Source organism: Podarcis vaucheri (assembly GCF_965113315.1).
Source record: "Podarcis vaucheri genome assembly, chromosome: 11".
NCBI classification, from domain to species: Eukaryota; Metazoa; Chordata; class Lepidosauria; order Squamata; family Lacertidae; genus Podarcis; species Podarcis vaucheri.
Genome location: NC_138749.1, coordinates 37,652,843 through 37,673,288, shown reverse-complemented (window position 1 = coordinate 37,673,288; position 20,446 = coordinate 37,652,843). Strand labels below are relative to the sequence as shown.

General features: G+C 38.2%; 1 protein-coding gene across 4 annotated transcripts in view; it reads left to right on the top strand.

The window, feature by feature from the left end:
- The window catches only part of KIAA0825, a 165,405-nt gene that overhangs the window by 17,800 nt on the left and 127,159 nt on the right, over positions 1-20,446 (top strand). For all 4 annotated transcript variants that reach the window (XM_082191339.1, XM_082191342.1, XM_082191341.1 and 1 more), the window contains 6 exons: positions 3,975-4,142; positions 9,395-9,489; positions 11,838-12,065; positions 13,731-13,996; positions 16,087-16,237; positions 19,348-19,538. In XM_082191339.1, coding sequence (XP_082047465.1) covers positions 3,975-4,142; positions 9,395-9,489; positions 11,838-12,065; positions 13,731-13,996; positions 16,087-16,237; positions 19,348-19,538 — 1,099 coding nt within the window. The remainder of the gene's footprint in view (positions 1-3,974; positions 4,143-9,394; positions 9,490-11,837; positions 12,066-13,730; positions 13,997-16,086; positions 16,238-19,347; positions 19,539-20,446) is intronic.

The window sequence follows — 20,446 nt, the reverse complement described above, 5'->3', positions numbered from 1 at the left end:
GTTCAAAATCAGTTTGTTTCTTGGGCAGTAAGAACTACTGTGGAGAAAGGTGCTCCTGCTGTTTTGTGTGGTTCCCTCACATGCATGCAATCTCAGCTTTCTCATGCTCACCCAATAATAATGGGGTTGGTCAGGATTTCTTTTCAACAGCTGATAGAATTATCAGAATATTGCCCACAGAGCTGCTGTGAAAGTTGGTCCTTTCTCTTTTCAGTGATGCAAAGAAAATGTGTTTTTTTGTAGGTTTCCCCCCCCCCAAGTGTTTCTCACAAAAATGGGTAGTGCTAATCTTTTTGTTGTCATACCCTACCTGTTTGGGTTATTAAATTCTACTTTCATTGTGTGATCTGACTGCCCTAGAGTAGACCTACATCTGTTTTTGCGTAGCCAAGTAGTTTGCTTTTGTTTGCCCCTACAGCTTCTGAAATGCTATTCCCAAATGCTATTCCCAATAGGCCAAAGAGTCTCACTACTCTCAACTAATGAAGCGTGATGGAAAGGGAAAAATAAATATTAGGAGGGATCTTTCACAGGTTAACAGTGCAATTGTATCCATACCTACTCAGAAGAGCAAACCTTATTCAATTGAATGGGACTTACTCCCAGGCAAGTGTTTATAGGATTATAGCAGGCTTAATTTATTTCACTGAAGTTTAGAATGTAATCTAGAAGTGCATGTGGAAATAAAAACAAAACGTAAAAGCAATTTGAGGCTTGTGGCACCTTTGAGATTTATTTTTGCATGAGCATTTATGAACTTTTACCAGACGTTATAAGCATCAGTCAGGCATTCTGACAAATTTCACTTTCTAATATGTGGATGAATTAAATGTTACTATTCAAGAATATAAATACAACAAACAGTCATTCTGACATATTAAGCGCACACGTGCACACACGCACACACGCGCGCACACACACACACACACACACACACACACACACACAATAAATACTTCAATGTAAAACACATTAGATTAAAGTCACTCACTGACAGGGTCTATCCCAAATCACATTGAGACTTTAGAGCTCAGAGGTCAACAGTCAGCATGATTTTCTCACTGCACCAGCTGCAGGATAAATGCAGAGAACAGAGACGCCCATTGGACATCACCTTCATTTACCTGACAAAGATCTTGGATATCACCAGCCATAAGAGACTCTTCTCAACACTGCTCAACAAGAAAGGATATTCATCTAAGCTTCACAATATGATATTTTTCTTCCAGGAGAACATGTGTGGCACCATCGTCTTTGATGGTGAATCCTTGGATGCCTTCCCTATAAAGAGTGACATGTAGCAGGGCTGTGTTCTTGCCCCAACTCTCTTTGACAAATTCTTCTCCTTGGTGCTTTCATATACCTTCAGCTCAACTGAAGATGGTGTGTATTTTCATTAAAACAGTAATGGAGTTCTGTTCAACCTGGCACATCTCTGTGCCAAAACAAAAGTGTGGCAGATCTTCATCCGAGAGATGCTTGCAGATGACACAGTCTTGACAGTGTACTCCAAGGAAGCTCTACAAAGACTCATCAGCCATTTTGCCCAAGCTTGCAGGGAGTTTGGCATTACCACCAGCCTGACAAAAACCAACATCCTGCGTCAGGACATCACCGGCACTCCACACATCAGCATTGGTGACCACAAGCTTGAGATGGTAGACAATTTGGTCTCCCAGAGTTCCACCATAATCAGCAACCTCTCAATTGATGCTAATCCGGACAAGAGTACTGGCAAAGCAGTTACAGCAATGGCTAACCTCCCCAAAAGGGTTTCGGAGAATGTGATGCTAATGACCAATACCAAGATGAAGTTCTGCCAGGCTTGCATGTTGAGCATGCTACTTTATAGAAGTGAGTCATGGGCAGCTTACAACCGCAAGGCGCGATGTCTCAATGCCTTCCAAATGCTCAGCATCAAGAGGAATTTGGGCATCACGTGGCAGGACAGAATCTCAAACAAAGATGTCCTCTCCCAAGCCCACATTCCCAGTATGTTTGCACTCCTGTCTCAGCAATGTCTCTGCTGGCTTGGTCATGCCCACAGAATGGAAGATGGCAGGATCCTCAAGGATGTGCTCTACAGGGAGCTGGCTTATACAAGCCTTTGTTTGGCTTGTTAATATTTGCTCATTAGCAAACTTCCTTGTTTCCCTTTTCTATTTATTTAAAGCTGAAGAGATAGCCTCTCTTTTCACTCAAATTTATTATCTGGTTATTCAGTGTGAAAATGACAGAGTGACTTAGAGTGACAGCATATTTATGTGATTTGAACTATTAAAACAGAAAAGGGTGTATTTGATTTACTCAGTCTGCTATTTTCACTACAGAGATTTTCTACATTTAAAATGTTTTTATTAACTGCCTTGAAAATGTGTAAAAATGTTAAAATAAATACTCTTCAAATAAAAAGAAAATCAGGGTAGTATCCAATGTTTTGCTGGTTTAAGAGACTTGACCTAGTGGGACGGAACTTGCCCCTCCTCTCCCCTGCATGCTCTCAAAAGGACCTCCAGAGCGTTAAGGCACCCTCTGCAGATTTTGGGGGGCTCACAGGGGGAGGAGAGGAAACTGCCAGTGGAACTCCATTAGCAATGCTTGGGATACAACCCAAAGAGTTTAAAACAGTTGATAGTATAACATAGCTGCAGAAATCATTAGTAATTTATATGCTGAAGTGCTGATTTTAACTTACATTCTTCCCTTGAAGTTGGTTGTGTGTGTTTTTTTTTAAGGACTTTGAAAGAAGTGAGAACAATGCAAAACAGAATGAAGCACCTTACTATGTCAACTAAGTTGACTTTTCTGTTCTGGTGGTATTTAGAATACACATGATCTTTATTTACACACACACACAAAAGAACATGCCATAGCCAAAGTCATTAATATGGTATAACGAAGATTTCACTACTTGCAGAATGTAAATTCTGGGCTTCAGGTAGCTAAGTCTTAGTGCTGGAATTACAAGTTTCAGCAGGAGTAAGAACAGTGTCTAGACCATGGGTAGGCAAACTAAGGCCTGGTGGCTGGATCTGGCCCAATCGCCTTCTAAATCCGGCCTGCAGAGGTCCGGGAATCAGCGTGTTTTTACATGAGTAGGATGTGTCGTTTTATTTAAAATGAATCCCTGGGTTATTTGTGGGGCCTAGGAATTCGTTCATTTTTTTCTTTTCTTTTTTCAAAATATAGTCTGGCCCCCCACAAGGTCTCAGGGACAGTGGACCATCCCCCTGCTGAAAAAGTTTGCTGACCCCCTGGTCTAGACAGAAAGCTGTGGCAGATCTCATGAAAGAACTAAGACAGAGTTGAGGAATAATTAGATGCATATCTTGCACAAGTAGGGGCAGCTCAGAGATGGCAGCCAATTTAGGGAGGCAGGAAAACCAAAAGCAGAAATGTAGTTAGATAAATGAAAATAAAGACAGGACATGGATATACTTGAATAGGAAACCTCACTATCCCCATTTTGCCTGGATTCAGTCTCCATCTACTTGCTTTCATTCAATCTAAGAGGGTCCCTAGACAGTTATTCTAGGCCGTGATCTGTGGTTATGTAACTTTTGAAAATAAATAATAGAGCTGGGTTTCTTTAGCATATTAACATCTCACCACAGATGTTTGGATAATTTATTCCAATGATTTCATAGATGTTCAACTGTTGAACAGTATCAATGACAATATACAACTTTGTTGTACATCATAAGACAATTCTTGTGGATTTGAGAAATAAACACTAATTTTATGAACTTGCCTGGTTAAGAAAAACAGACCCTTCTCAGAGGCATCAAAAAAGTTTTAAATTTTTATCTATAGTGACCTACATTTCATACAAGTATTCTTTATATAGACATCATTTTTAGTAATGTTTATGTAGGAGATAATATATATCACATTTGATGTATTTTAGTGCACTTATATATATATGCTACAATATAGATATTGTATGAAATTAATTTCTCCCACTTGTTTTGCAGCGGCTCAAGAATGTTCTAGAAAAGGGAGAAACTTCTGTTTGACACTACATCAACTCAGATGTCTTTCTGAGCTTATAAAGCTTTTTTTGTTGATGGAAGAAAAGGTTGAAGAACTATCTTCAGAAATGCTGTTATTACCATGTTTTTCTGAGAACAGAAATGTTCAAGGTAATGTACATTTCCCCCACTTACCTTATTTTTCCTTCAAAAGAATTGCCTTGTAGAAATTCAGTAGATAGAATAATTGGGATGAGAAAATAACATACCTCTTTATCAATCCCATAATGTCAACTTATTTCTGGTGTACTCTGGAGTCTTTTGAAATATTTTTTCTCACTTTTTTCATAATTAACATAAATATGAACTTTCTAGCTATAAGATGATGGAAGATTTAATAATCGCCCAAAATTATAATTAGTTTATTGCTCAGAGTGGGGAGATCTGGGTTGAAAGTGTGTTTTAGGAAGCAGCAAGTCATTGGGAGGGGCAGCAGTATTTTTTGCAGGGCTTATGCCAGAAGGAAAGACCTATTAGTAACCTGCTAATCTGGAAGCAATATAGAAGTGCAATGGCAGAGTACTTTGGATGGTGCCACCATATTTCTTGTCAAGGTATTGCACTTCATATGAACTAGGCTACTTTGTCTGTGGGCTGTGGGCTGGGTTTTCTCAGCATGGAATAAATTGGAGCCCTGCACTATTTTCATATTAGCATTATACTGAAGTTAGTTAGACAAATGAAAAAATTGACACTAGAACAGAAAGTTTAGTTTTTCTTTGTTCAGGATATCATGCGGAACCTTTAGATTTGATGTACAGAACATTTGTAAAGCTCCATCAAAAATAAAGTGGTCCTTTGAGAAGTTCCTCATATTTTATTTTATTTTGCCAGAGGTGGTATCGTGAGTTTCAGCTAAGCCAGAAGGTTTCTTGGCCATCATTTTTTTCCCCTAGACCCAGCGATGACAAAGAGCAATGGCTGCATAAATTGGATGTAAGAAGAACACTTAGGGTTTATCTCAGAAAAATCAAAGATTTCAGATCTTCTGACAGATTGTTTGTACTCTTAGGGGGTCTTAAGAGGGGTCAAATGGCTTCTAAGAGTTCCTTAGCTAGATGGTTAAGGAACTGTATTAGGGAGGCGTATGTAGTTAAGGGTAAAGTGGCTCCCAGGGTTTGTAAAGCTCATTACACTAGGACTATAGCTGCTGCTTGGGCGGAGAGGTCGAAGGCTTCTACATCGGAAATTTGCAAGGTGGCCACCTGGGCTTCTCTTCATACGTTTTCATAGCATTATCCCTTGGAAGTAGTCTCTTCTGCAGATTCTGCTTTTGGTAGGAGGTTGCTTGTGAACCAAAAAAAAAACCTGCAAAGAAAAGAGAGATGCGTAGTTCACACTACTTCTCGCTGCCATCAAGACAAGTTCCTTTGCAGTTTGCACAATGGAAACCTATGAAGGCCAATTTAGGTGGCAGAAAATAGAAGTTACAACTCAAGGAAGCACTGCCAACTGATGCTCTCTGATTGTAATCCCATGGCAGACAATAGCACCAAGGGACATAGTGGGGGGAAATGAACATTTATCAGAGAATATATGCTGAAGTAATCAGGACTTTTTTTTTATCTCAGTTTAAATTCTCTGGAATTTGATTCTTTTACATCTGCTTCTATAAAACGCAGAACTTCATTTAGAACAATAATTTCAAAAGTCTCCACTTGATTTCAGTATGCTCACTTTTCTTTTTACATTTAATTCTTTGTCTTTATACTAAGAAACACAACTAGTTCTCATTGAGGGCCATATATACGTGAAGTATCAGGAAAAAACATTGACCAAAATGTTAAAAAGAGCAATCTGAAAGAAGTCTTCAGTTGCATGAATGCAAAAACAGTTGGCTTAGAAAAACATGGATTGAAACATAATGCATAATGAATTCTTAACCTAATATGAATTTGATTTGAATAATGGAAAAAGTGAAAATGTTTTTCTTCCCACCGTGAATTCTGTGTCATCAGCGCAAGGGGGTTATATTTGTCATTTTCAGCTAAGATTTGGTACTTTGAGTGTATTCTGACTTCGCTTCCTTGTTTTTCTAGAACTAAAATTGACCAAAATTTGAGTAATACATTGATTTTGTCAGGTACCAGCTGAAAAAAATTAACCTTTTCTTTCTCCATTCCTTTGTCCATTCCTGCTGTTCCATTCTTGCTATACACTGCAATTAAATTAGTGGAATGTTCAGACATACCTAGTACGTTCATTATCACAGGCAATATGATCCTTTGAAGGAACCTGGAACATTCAGCAGCAGTCATGGATAAAGCAGAACATTCTTATATGGAATGAAGAATGCTTGGTCAAATTATATTCTCCTTCTGCCCTTCTGGTGTGATTTCTCTTTCCTCTGGTCCTTCAGAAGTCTCTTGTTGAGATTTTCAAAAACATCTAACACACTTTTCATCTTCCTCTCACCTTTTTTTTCTCCATTTCAGCGAGAAAGGTGAACTTTAGACAGATCTGATAATGAGTGCCAAGAAAAGCTTTTTCCAGTGGAGCTCTTTGAAACCACTCTGGGCAAACTTGTCAAGGCCTTAGGTTTTCAAGCTTTGCCTCAGGGGACTAGAAAGATTTGCAAAGGTCTTCCCTTCACAGCTTAAGAAGAAATCTATTACTTCATATAAATCTCTAGAAAGCACTCTAAAAGAATAACATGATCACGTTTACAAAGTCACTGCTGTAATGGGTAGCCTTTTAAATCATATAATGTTAGTTTTGTCTCTGTGTGTAGATCCTAAAAATAGCAGCAGCAGCTTCTTTCATAAAGATTATTTTCAAGAAACATGGTGATGGGGAGATGGAATGTACACTGAGAACATAGCAGCTGGAAATACTTTATTTTCATTAACTTGTTAGCACTTTATTGGAATGGACTAACAAATAAAATTCTCACTCAAAATGTTTGCAAACCTCCCCTCCCCCACTTAAAAATAATAATTTATGTGGTGCTAAATTTTCTTCCAGATCCCTTTTCTCTATGACTATCACACATTGCCCTGGGCAAACTATGGGAAAGAATACTGCCTTGCAGATCCTTTTGGATATTTATTTGACTGCTTAAAATACATATAGTAGTAATACTATATTAGCTTTTAAAAGAGTGAAGTGTCAGTTTTAAACGTGTTTAAGGGATCTCTCTTGTTAAAGTAGTGTAGAGATTCATGTCCTTTGTTTACCGTATGTTTTTGTATATAATGTAAATCATCTGGATCTGGATTCCTTGGCAAACACAAGCATTTGCAGTTGTTGATTTCCTCTTTTCTATAAATGTTTATATATTTCTGGGCAAATAAAAGACAGAAACTATAAATCACTGAATGGTATAAAGTGGCACAAGTACTTTCCAGCCACTATGATTATTAAGAGTAGCCAGAGTGGATTTCAAAACTTGAATTTCAGAAATAGTAAATGTGTTTCCTTAAGGGAGGGCATAGTCTCTGTTGCCCTTAAAGAATCAGCAGATATTAGATTGTGTGTGTTTAGTTCCTTGCTGGTACCAATTTCAGGAACTAAATCCCCAAGATTAGACCCTATGAACTCAGACATTTACCTTCCAGTCTAACCTCTTTTGGAGCAAGATACTAGAGAGGGTGGTGGGCTTTCAACCCCACTGGTTTAGGAGAAAACTGATTAGTAAACCCATTCCTATCCATATTCAAGACTGGATAGGACTGGCTTTGAGACAGAAAGAGCTTTGGTCATTGTGATGAATGTCTTAAAGCTGGCGACTGAATGATTACAACACTTGGTTCTACTCGACCTCTCTGAGGCTTTTGATATATCAACTATGGGTGTCCTTCTGTGACTGGATTGGAGCCAGGATGCAGAATATTACAATATTACACCCTTCCTGGGTGGCTGATTACAGAAGAATGAATGAATTGATTTATTACAGTCACAGATCAGAAATATAACTGATAGCAGAAGGTAGTGCTGGGTGATAACTGTTCCACCCTATGCCTATAGGTTGTATCTTGTCCCCCATGATTTTCAAGCATACACATGAAACCACTGGAGGTTTTGTCTCCCCCCCCCCAGTATTTTTTCTATCTTACCCTCCAGTATAAGTGCTCTCAAGTTAAGGCTCAACTGTTTTAAGAGTTGTGCTGTTTTTGTTTGTTTGCATTTTTGCAAATTTTAATCATGGATGTTTTTAATGTTTTGATGAAATTGTGTTGTTACACATTTTAATTATGTTTGGATATATATATTATAATTGGTTTATTCTTGTGTAATAACCATGTGGAAGCCATTTTGGTGTGTAAGTGGTATATATTTAATAATTCTAACAATAGGTTTAATCCGCTGCCCCATTTATCCTCACAACTACCCATGAGGTTGAGAGAGACTGGCCCAAGTTAGCTTAATGTGTCAGTTTGCCAGATCCTAATACCACATTCTAATTAGTACACCACATTGGATCAGTAACATTGCCAATATGCAGATGACAAACAGCATTACTGCTTTTTTCCACCACTTAATCTCAGGGAGCCTGTGGAACTCTTGAACAAGGGCTTGTCCACACTTGGCTTGCCTCATGCCTGGAAAGCATGAGTTCAAGCAGTATTCCATTTGCCCCACCGCTTTCCCCAGGAAAACCCACTCGTTACCACTGAATCGGAGCAAACGTCAATCCACAGAAAACCCGATTGTTGTTTGCTCCAATTATGCGGTAAAGAGCAGGCTTTCTCAGGGAAAGTGGTGGGAGAAGCAGATGTGTGCATGAGCCCCAAATTCCTTGAGAGACTATGGGAGAGCCTTTGAAACTTAATCCAGGTTAGATTGTCAGTGTGTAGGTTGGAAAGTTGGCTGGTGTGAAATCAATCCCAGATGAGGTTGTACTATTCTTTACATACCAGGTGTACAATCTGAAGGTGCTCCATAACAGACTATTATCTGAAGAGGCATCCTTGGGCAGGTGTGCCTCCTGCTAGGCTCCAATTTGTGCTCTAAAGTGCACAACTCCTACTTTACATATGATTGAGACAAACATTTGTTTAAAGATATGGGTCTGTCACTGGCAGCCCACAAACATGTCAAATTCTGCAATGAGCTGGGGAAAGATTTGAATATTTTCTTTTTAACCAACTTTTTCTAAGCTACTAATATTTTTATGTAAGTATCTTAATAGACTGTTGATTCCAACATTTAAATATCTAAATATTGTATATACTATATATACCATTAAGTAAAACAAAAATGGAGTTATCAAAAAGAGAATTTTGTTTGCAACCTGAATTTTACTTTTATTTCATTACTAACATTCCACTGCAGCTTGCTGAATATCTTTATAGAATGTATTGATATATCAAGTTTTCCACAGCCTTAATCTTAACTTTGATCCCGTTTGTCATACTGTGCAGGAGTTCTGAAGAAAGCTGGTGGGGAGCTTTTAATAGGGGAAAGTAGAGCAAATGAAACCAGTGTGCTTCCTGAACAGTTACTTCAGGTAAAAGAGGTGAGTAAAATAAAGAGTCAAACTCTCTGGGAGCCTGTTTTGTCTGCGCCATCAATACAGATAAGGACCTATTAACATATTCATTACAAATCCCTTATGCTAAGATGCTAATAATTTCAGTGCTATTAGTAATTTAAGCCTGCAAAGACCAAGGGTGGAAAGAAAAAAGACCATATACAAAAATTTGTGAATATAAAAGAAGCTGTTAAACCATTTTGTGGCATCACTATTAGAAGAACAAAGTCGCTATCAGAAAGGCAGTGAACATAAAAACATATAAAGGTGCCATTGTAAGTTTTTATTTAATGTTCCCGATGTTTCCAAAAGTATTTTCAGGCGTGTGTTGAAAACTGAGGATCTATTTTTACATAAGCTTGCTCTTACAATTTATGATGGCCATTTGCACAGGCTCTTTTCATATTAATATATTCCATATCATCCTACAAATAAAAAGCACTCATCTCTATTTCTCATAGTCTAGCATAACCAAGAAACAAGCCACTTTCTGGAGCTAATGCATAACTACACTGGTGCTGCAATCTCTGTGGAGCATATGAGTGAGGGGAGTTCTTCTCCCACTTTGTCTGAGCAGTAAAATATATTGCTTTTGAGCTGCATCTCACCAAAATTAATGAATCGGTTCTATCACATTTTAAATATAGTTTTAAACAACTATCAGCAACTTAATAAGTCTGAATAAAGAACACATAGGGGAGTAATCAGTTCATCAAGAACCAAGTATCAAGAGTCCAAGTTATATACACGTACAACATTTTAGATCATCAATGAAACAAAGCTTGGCATCAAATGGATTACAAAGATGATTACTGAAGAAATGAACTGAATTGCTATTCTCAGCTTTTAGGGCTGGGATCCAAAAAACTGGTGACACTGTAAGGGCTTACCAGTGAAAATGTTTACTTTTTGTCTTTACATGACAGATACCTATTGCACCTCACAAAAGTCCCTCACTTTCAAAAGCAAGTTTCTGTTTGAGAAAAAAAACCCAAACTCTGCAGTTCTTACCTACGTTGTTCCTTTATTTAAACATCATCAAAACATCATGAATCTTCAGAGTTCCATCCAACTGCTGTCCCCTGGTGACAGAAGACTGATCTAGCAGACAATTTTGTCAGCTGAACAATGTCCCCCTCCTCCAGAAGCTTTGGGTGTGTGGTGGGGTATGTGTGTAGCTTTGGGACAGCATGGGAGGTGGCATGGAGAGCTGCAGAGGACAGAGGCAGTTTCTGCAAATTGCCTCAATCCCTGCTTCTACTGATGGGAGCCTCAGTTGGATCAAAAAGATTTCCCTTAGTAGGGACTCAGCTGGATACAATTATTTATTTTCTTTATATCCTGTCTCACCAGCTTTGGTTGAAACACTTTATAATGAATGGAATCATCAGTAAAACATTTAATATACAAAAGAAATATAACAATAAAACTGACTGCAATAGCATCTACAGCAGCCAGAGAACATAGATATTACAGCAAGTAGAATCTCAGTTCCATAGCATTAAAACACTTCACATTATTTCTCTGAAGAAGTGCAAGTAGACACTTTGGCATAGGCAGCAGCAACAGCCTTTAATTAATACCCACACTACTGAGAAGAAAAACACACATCTGGGTGCAGGACTTGAGTGGCTTTCCTGAGTTGTGAGTTTAGTTTGAGTTTCCCCTTTCTGGCTTGCTTCTCTTTGTATTATGTGTGAACTGATCATTTTAAGTAAAGGAACCTGAATAAGGCAAAGAAGTTACTCAGCTATAATCAGTGGGTTTGTTTGTACACCATCCAAAGCATATTCTGGAACTGTGGGGTAATTACTAAAGAGGCTAAAAGGAAATTTTGAGCAGGCTGTTGCCCTTAAACTTTAAAGAACAAGGGGTGGGGGTATGGGAATGAATAGCAAATTAAAAGGCTTGACCATCTAAAATTTTGCAATGTTAAACGTTCCTGCTTTGCCAGCTAATCCGGACCACCCATTTTCCAAGTCAGTCGCCAAACACTTCTGACAGTTGCTGAAGCTTGGGCTCTGGCAAGTTTACAAAAGCAGTTTCATACCAGTGGAATGAGGAGGGACATGATGCGGGGTAGTGGTGAAGGTGGGAAGCTACCTAAAATGTTTCCTATATGGACCCCTGTGAAATGAATGGGAGAGGAGGCATAACACAACAGCACAAATAACAGCTTCACACCACATCCAGAAGAAAAGAGTCGGTCAGTTCCAAGTGTATTGTGTGTTAAGTATACAAAGAGCTTCAGTATACCATTTGATCAACTTAGGTATAATTGAAACAGAAACATTTGACTGTTCAGATTTTGTCTGTATACTTCTATATTTCAGACTACCATACTAGATTTCGGCTGGAGAAAAGCATTTAAAGACCTGTCCTCTTCAGTAGCTCACTGTATAACAATTGCAGTTGAAGATTTTTCCAATAAAATTCTTCAACATGAGCAGAATGAACACACTTCAGCTGCCTGCTATGTGATGCATATTGTAAAGGTACAGCACATGAAGGAGCTCAGGGAAGTAGTCCACGAGGAAGAACAACCAAAACAAATTTCAAAGGCATGTATCAAAAGATCTGAAGTTTTAAGGGGATTACAGAATGTCGGGTTTGTTTACCCATAAAGCATTGAAGTACTTGTACGTCCAGTATTTTAAGAGTCAAATACATGGAATGAAAACCTGTGCTAAATTGTTTAATAGTGCTTTATAGATATCAACATATATTCTAAGAAACTTTAAATATGTATCCATTTTAATACTTTTAAAATGTATCCATTTTAGCAAATAGCCTAGATATCTGTCCCACAAAGAAATTAATTTTGTAGGTGAAGACGCATTGATGAGACTGAGATACATCAGTAGTTCACTACGAAAAGTCTAAAATGCAATGAATATAAAACCATAAAAACATACAGGGGCAAAAGGGGTTCAGATCTGAAGCTACAGGGGGAGAAAAATTAAAGCCTGATTCATGGAGTTGTGTACTGGGGATTGAAGATTAAAAACAACTCAACCCGGAGTAGTCTCTTCTACTCCAGTTCCTTCCACACTTACGGTCAGTTTAAATTGCAAAGCTTGTCTTGGACTGTATTACATGTTTGAATACCACCTCATCTTTAAACAAAAAACCTCTCTTATCATACAAAGCAAGTGCATCAAGGAAAACAGTTCAGCCCAGTCTTCCTCCTCATGTCCTTTTTTATGTTCAGGGAGATTTTCTTGTGGGATAGCATTCAAACATTCAATTTATCCAACTGCAGCCTGAAATGATGCTGTCCAGGTAGAGTTTTACCGCTTATATGACTGAATGAATAAACTGACTCTTTTTGAGGCTTTCTCTGGAACAAAGCAGTCTGCAACCACATCACTTGTTAAAACTGTGACTGCCGCTTCTCTTCTGAGAAGCATGTCAAGAGGGGGCAATCTGCAGTAAAAAGGGGTAGAGAGTAAGTTTCCCTACCTAGTTAGGGTTCCAGGTGCATGCTTATAAAAAGATACTTTTTTTTTTTTATAAAGTGAAGGCAAGAGTTATGGCAGCTGTACTTAGAGTCAACTGTGTGACCACACTACAGTATGTGTTTAATGCCCATACTAGAAGCTACCGCCCTGCCCTGACTGAAGCATCTGGTAAACAGTGCTCTTCATTCACTTGGCGGAAGAGGGAGTAAAAAAGCATTAAATATCTAGGTGCACAGGACTCAGTCACTTATAACCATTATATGAAAATCTCAATCAAATCAATGAGTTTCATGTAACATGCTTGGACTTAGAGGGAGTTGAGCTCAAAAACAACCACTATTATTGTCTGTTTTGACACTTGATTAGAAGTTAATGTGTGCATCTATGGAGATCACAGAGTTCTTCATATAGGAACTATGTCAATGGAGGAATTCAATCTGGTAAGGTCATCATTACATCAGGGCAAACATTTCAGCTTGCCAGAGGAATGACCCCCCTCTTTCTTCCCCTGTGTGCTCATACAGGGCTTCTGCTCATTAGTTAAATTGTTCCTGGGTTTTTTTTTAAAAGATAAATTTGGCAAATATTAGCTTCAACTTACATGGTCTCAGCTTTTCACGTATACATGTCCATTTTAATATAATGAAGTAAAAACAATATGAAGCTTACATTTGTCTTTTGCCAAATGCAGTATTTGTCGTACTGTACAGGTATAAATAATGCTGTCAGTATAAAATTAACTGGATGTCACATTTATTTTCCTAGTTTTGTTCTGACATCATGGAGGAACTTGACATGTTGCTTCCCCTGGCTCTGGCATGCAGAGATGAGTCTCTCCAGGAAATTAGAGCAAACTTTGTAGAGGCCTGCTGCAAAGTAGCAACAGCTGTCCTGACAAGGTTGGAGGAGAGAAGTAAAGATGTCCCTTCCAGAGCTCCACTTCAGAACTTGTATACTATTCTCTCCACAGCAGTGCATGTCTATCAGCATTTTAATATGTATCAGCATCTAATGAAAGATACCACTAGAAAGTGAGTCTGTTGTATTGATTAAAACACCCATAAATACCAGTAAATCAAACAATTCCATTTCAGTGATACCACAAATATATTTAAAAGAAACAGCTTAAGACAATGTGCTGTTTACTGCCAGTGCCTTGAATTTTTCTCTTTCTATCCTGGTTTACTATGATCTAGCATTCACTCTGTACACCACTGTAACTTCAAAGAAGCATCTAAAACTTTTGTCTAAGACAGAAGAGTTCCAGCCTTGTCTTTCTTCATCCAGACCTTTAAAATTATTCATGTAGTCTGGACCACTTTGGGTTTCAAATTGTGTTTGAATGTTGTGGATGTGGTGAGTTTTATTTTCCTTTTATTTTCCTTCCTCATTTATTATAAGCTTCCCAGAAACCTTTTTGTCATGGAGCAACTTACAAATAATATTATGCACATGCACACACACACACACACACACACATACATATGTTACATATAAATCAGATTTGGGGAGAGGGTAATGTCATATCAGGGATGTGGGTGGCGCTGTGGTCTAAACCACTGAGCCCCTTGGGCTTGCTGTTCAGAAGGTCAGCGATTTGAATTCCCGCGACAGGGAGAGCTCCCGTTGCTCGGTCCCAGCTCCTGCCAACCAAGCAGTTCAAAAGCATGCCAAAAGAAGTGCGATAAACGGTGTTTCCGTGTACTACTCTGGTTTCGCCAGAAGCAGCTTAGTCATGCTGGCCACATGACCTGGAAAAACTGTCTGCAGACAAACACCAGCTCTGTCGGCCTGTAAAGCGAGATGAGCTCCGCAACCCCAGAGTCATCTGCACCTGGACTTAACTGTCAAGGGTCCTTTACCTTTACCTTTTTTTAATGTCATGTCAATTCCCCCATACCACTTTAGTCAAATGTCATTTTATTACTCTATTTGTCTTTTTCTCTCCTCTTCTGTTGTTACTCTTCCTTTTTCTCTGCTGCTAAAATCATTCACTTCTCTTGAAATTCAAACTATGTGATGTTCTTCTTCAGCAGCTTCTGCATTCAACACAAATTCACTGGATTCCCCCCCCCATTTTGAAGCTCTCCGTGGGCTTGACTTACTGTACCTTTCTGCCACAATTTTTCACCAGGTCCTTTCCTGTGGCCTTGACTTCTTCAGAAGGTTGCTTCTGTCTCAAAACCCTTCTCCCTTTCTTCACCTTAGATTTGGAATTCCTTCCTGAGAGTTTCTTTTGCACCATCTTCTCTAAATTCCTCCTCAAAATTCACATTTTCAGTGTTGCCTTTCACTTAATCCACATCCCCAAATAAAACTAAGCCTATGTGTAGTTGAAATAGCTGCTATTGGGTGCTTGATAACCTTGCCTCACTTATTTTTATCCCCTCCCCTTATTGTGTTGGGTTATAAATTGGATTATAAAGTTCCTCTGTTGTAGCAAGCTGTGGTGTTGGCATAGGCACCCTCTTTGCCACTGTATCTGAAATGTTGTGCTTTCAGGAAGGATTTTCTTGCTTCTTCCTCAGAACAAGACACTGTGGCAGAAAGAATAGGCAGTGCGGGTGGCATGGGGAAGAGGAGAACAGCTCCACTGCTGGTGCAAAGAGGAGGATGGGGTGGTGGGAATAGAAGGCAAGGGGGTAGCAGCAGAACCACCACCCTGGTCAGAAGAGGCTAACCTTTATTGTGCTAACCTTGATAATAGTATATATTTTTATAATAATTGTATATGTATCAAACAGTTTGGCATTTTTCCTACCGGACCACTTTTTTAAATAAAAAGAACTATCCCTTAAGTATTGTTTAGAAGTACCACTTATACTTGTACATTGCATTTCAATAATAGTGATCCAATCATTTATATGCACATTGTTTTAGCAGTAGATTGACGGTGCTGTTTGCCTAAGTAGTATAGTACACATTTGTAAAACAGTAGAAGTAGATTTTCAAAGAGCCTCTGTAACAAAGACCAGATTTTAACGTGAGTGTAGGTTTAGATTCAAGAATCAAGAGGAAATGAATGATTGATACTTAATAATCCAAACCATTTGTACAACTGTGGGTTGTTACCTCCTACTGCACTGGTCTTAAATCTTTCCTTCTTTGATCATTTGAACAGGCCCGTATTCCTAATGCCTCTCCAGCAATATCAGGAATTGATCAGTGTTCTTCAGTTTCAAATTACAAACTACTGCATCAGAATTTGTGCTACAACTATTTTACAGGATGCCGAGAGTCACTACTGGGATGACTACAAAGCTTTTTATGAGGTGTGATGTTAAGTTTACTAGCTTTTCCTTTTACACAAATGTTTCTTTCTTTTGTTTTCTTCTTGATTAATTTGAAACATAGGTTCAATACTACCTGAAATCAAGGTTACATTTTAAGCTTGCTGATCTATAACAACTATGTGTGCATATGCCTCATTGAGTTCAATGGGCTTTATGTGCATGCAGCAATGGTCATGAATAAAGGCCAAGCTATAATATTATGTAATTACAAAACAATATTGAGTCGTTTTAGATGTTTACATTCTGGTATGAGTACATCTTTGTGTGCTTTTTAGTACTCTTCATTTTTAAAACAGATGAATTAATTATTGTCTTATCTACACTCCTGTTAAATGTCCCCAATTGGTTGAATCAAGTAACTTCCAAACTTTGTTCCAAACTACTGTGCCATAAATGAACTGCAGTGTATTGCAAGAAAGTATATACATAAAATAACTATAGTTTACTATGATCCCAAAATATGCACCTGTAGAAGCAGCTGCCTGCTTCCTTTGAATGATTTGCTGCTTGGGAGCAGGGCTGGCCTGTAACATTTTGCCACTTGAGGAAAAATGCTCTGCCATGGTGGGTGTGCCCCACCACAGGTATAGCCCTACTGTGTTGCCATGCCCCACATGGTGCACCCATGGCAGAGGCAGCAGCAGGACGCACCTGCAGAGCAGGAGGCAGCATGGGGGGGCACCCACGGAGTGCAGTGGCAGTGTGCTCATCAGGCCCATATCTGCCCCCTGGGGCAACCACCTAATCTTGTTTCATGGGTGGGCCAGCCCTGCTATCAAGGATGCATGACCAATCAACACTCACTGGAGCAATGAATTTTTCCATGGCTATGCACTGAGCTCAGTATTTCTTGGTGGATAAAATAATTAGCTAGTATGTGAAGTGTAGTAATTCTGACATTGTCTTCTTTACAGAATATAAATATTTCAAAATGACAGTGAACCTTAATTTCAAACTCTGGATAGCTGAACCATAGTTAATGCCACAACCAAGGTGGGCAGTGGGGATTTGCACTCTATAACAGATATAGTTTGCAGTAGCTTGTGGTGTGATGTGAAAACAATCTAGTGCAGTATCTCACAAACTAAATAGATGGAATACCTGCTTGGCTACCAAACTGAAATAAAGCTTTTAATGAAACAAACATCTGCTGCAATCTCCAAAACGTATGTTTTCTAGTTGTCAAAAATAAAGTTGTCTATTTGTAGATAATACTGAGTGGCTTATGTAGTACTGCCCAGCTGCCTGTTTCTTGACATACAATTTAAATAAAAGCCCACATCTGTTTTATTGTATGAAGCTTGCAAAAATAGCAGATGTTTACCCATTCAGATACTTTGACATAACAACAAATAGCAAACAGGAAAAGGTTCCCTGTAAATCTCAATGAGGATTCTATTTATTACCAAGAATCTACTTTGATATGAAATAATATAATTTAAATAAGAACAATATATATTCTGGTATATTAGAAGTTTCAGATAATTAAATATCAAATAACTACATAAAACACAATGAACCGAGTATAGGATATATACCCAGTAGAATATACTGGTATATTTAAATGTATTGTAAATACTTTAAAAAATAAATAAATACTGAATTCAATTAAAAAGGCTTCAAAATGGTTCATAAATTATTAAATAGTTTCTAAGAAAAGTGATATCCAACAAAGTCATACACAACGTAGATCCATTGAAATCAGTGTTCTTAAATTACTGAAGGTCACTTATTTCGGTGAGTCTACTCTGAGTATGATTAATATTGGATATCACCCTATTTATTTATTCATATTACTATTATTTTAACAATGTTTACTCATAATGCCTACTGATAATTTAATGCTATTGCAGCAAATGTTCAACAGTTAATGACTTTACCTGTATATTATAAAATGGATGATAAAACATTAATATAATGTCCACATATAAATCATTTAATTTGATGCTAATCTTGGAAGCATTATTTGCAGAGCTCTTCACTGGTAAGGTTTTTTCAAAAATAGTTATGCTTCATTATAGTGACCCATAATAATAGAACTTCATAGTATGTTGCATATCAGACAGGAAATTATAATAATCTCTGCTATATGAAAAAAAATCTGCAGAGGCATAAAATTGTCACAGAGTTTAGACTGTTACTATATTTGTTTCTGGTATTATTAAAATATAATAAAACAGCTAAAGGATCTTTAAAAATAATTATAGCAATGAATGAACATTTACATTCAGCAAGGAACACTGGGTGTACTTTCAACTCTTTGGCTGTATTTAAAGGTTGTTGGATTATAATGTCTATAATCTATCAATGTAGGCAAATAAGTGTGTAAGTTAACTCATTCAGTTGGTCTGTAGGTACTTTCTCTTATATTGTGGTAGGATTAAGGCTCTCAGCAAGGATCCTCTAATTTTTTGCCACGTGTACCTCCAAAGGGTACTTTAATTGTATGCATATCTACTCAGAAGTAGTTCCCATTTTGTTCAATAGGGCTTGTTCCCAGGTAAGAATGTGTACAACTTCAGCCTGAGTTACCTGTGCTACATAAAACATAACTCAACTTGTAATGTGGATATAAATGCCCCATTTGGAAAACATCTACTTATGGCCTTCAGTGAAGAAGTTGGAGCACCTGGAGATGTATTAACTTGTTGGTGACAGCTGCATAGAAAGTTATTCTCAGTAGCAATTAAGAGTCTAAATAAGAGTAACTGCTTCATGGTTGGTCAGCCGTTTACAATGGGATTTGCCCTTGATCACAGCAGAGATGGTGAGTACTTGTACACAATTTCGTAAATTAGTAACTACACAGTACAGCATGCTTATCCAAAATAGGTTTGGGGAAGGTAAGTTTATGGTAGGTCAAATGTTTGTGGTTTTGGAAGAAAACTGCTTTCCCAGCTGAAACAAGACATGAGTTGTTTTTGGGAGGGGAAATATGTTTTGCATCTTGCAAGGTTTCTGGTCTAGTTATTCAGCAGTTCATACTTTTCAACTATTTCCTCTCGGCCTGAATGGATTAGATTCACTGATTCCAACCTGACATTCAGGAAGATGGGTTTCTATTGTTTAACATTTGTTGGTTTTGCCAGGGGGAAAGATGCTCATTCTCCATCCAGATGTGGCATTATTTCTGCTGTGCTCTTCATCATGATCTATGGACTGTTCTACCTCCTGTGCTAGCCCAGGAGATTTTAACAGAAGTGCTGGAGGAATCCTTGGCACTCCTGGCTTGCAGATATTTTCAGGCCCAGCCCAGTTACAAGAGAACACCGCAGATAAGGTAATGATTGATTTGAATTTTGCACTGTGGGTGATGTGAATGTGTTATTATTGTTTCCTGTTCTGCTTATTGAGCATTCAGAACAACTTACATAAATTAAGATGAAATAATCATGAAATATCTTATTAAAGACAATACAAGCTAACAAAACTATACAGTTTAACAAGCAATGAATATAAAAACGTTTTTAAAAAGCAGCAGAAATTACACATTAAAAGCCTGTTGAAATAAATCCATTTAAAGTTTTGTCTAAAGCACAAGACTTAAGAAGTCATCCAATCGTTTATAGAAGGTTAATTTTGTTTTATGCCTAAGCATTGTTGTTTTGTGCCTGAACTTTTTACTCTGTGAATGTTAAGTAAACTCTTCTGCATTCAAATGTAACAATACAACCATGGGTTAGGGATACACAAACAAGCTACAGTGAGCATTTGGCTTGCAAACTCATGCCTCCGTTTTCCCCCGGTGTAGCTGTGATGAGATTAGAAGCATCTGCTTCTGTTTTAGGTTAACATGGCATACAAACCTGAACTAGGGGAACACCACATTTTTTGGCCTGTGGATACATTTGGACATTTTGGTGAGAACTATGGGCCATGTCCCCTCTGGCAATTTCTCTCCACTTTCCCCACAGAGGTACAGAAAGTGACTCCGCGCACCCCCCCCTATACATATTCTTCGCTTTTCCAAGTAATATAAGTAAAAGTTGGATCCAGTAGATCCAACTTAAGAAACCCGTGGAGTTGAAAGAGGAAGTATGAAAAATCATCACTCTCCTGCAGCTCTCTGTACTTCTCAAGGGAGAAGAAGGTAACCAGCTTAAACCACCTCATGACCAAGGGATAGTGAGTAGAAGGGGTGGCTGAGAGACTTCATGAGTACTTCAAGGGAAAATTTCAGAGCTGCCG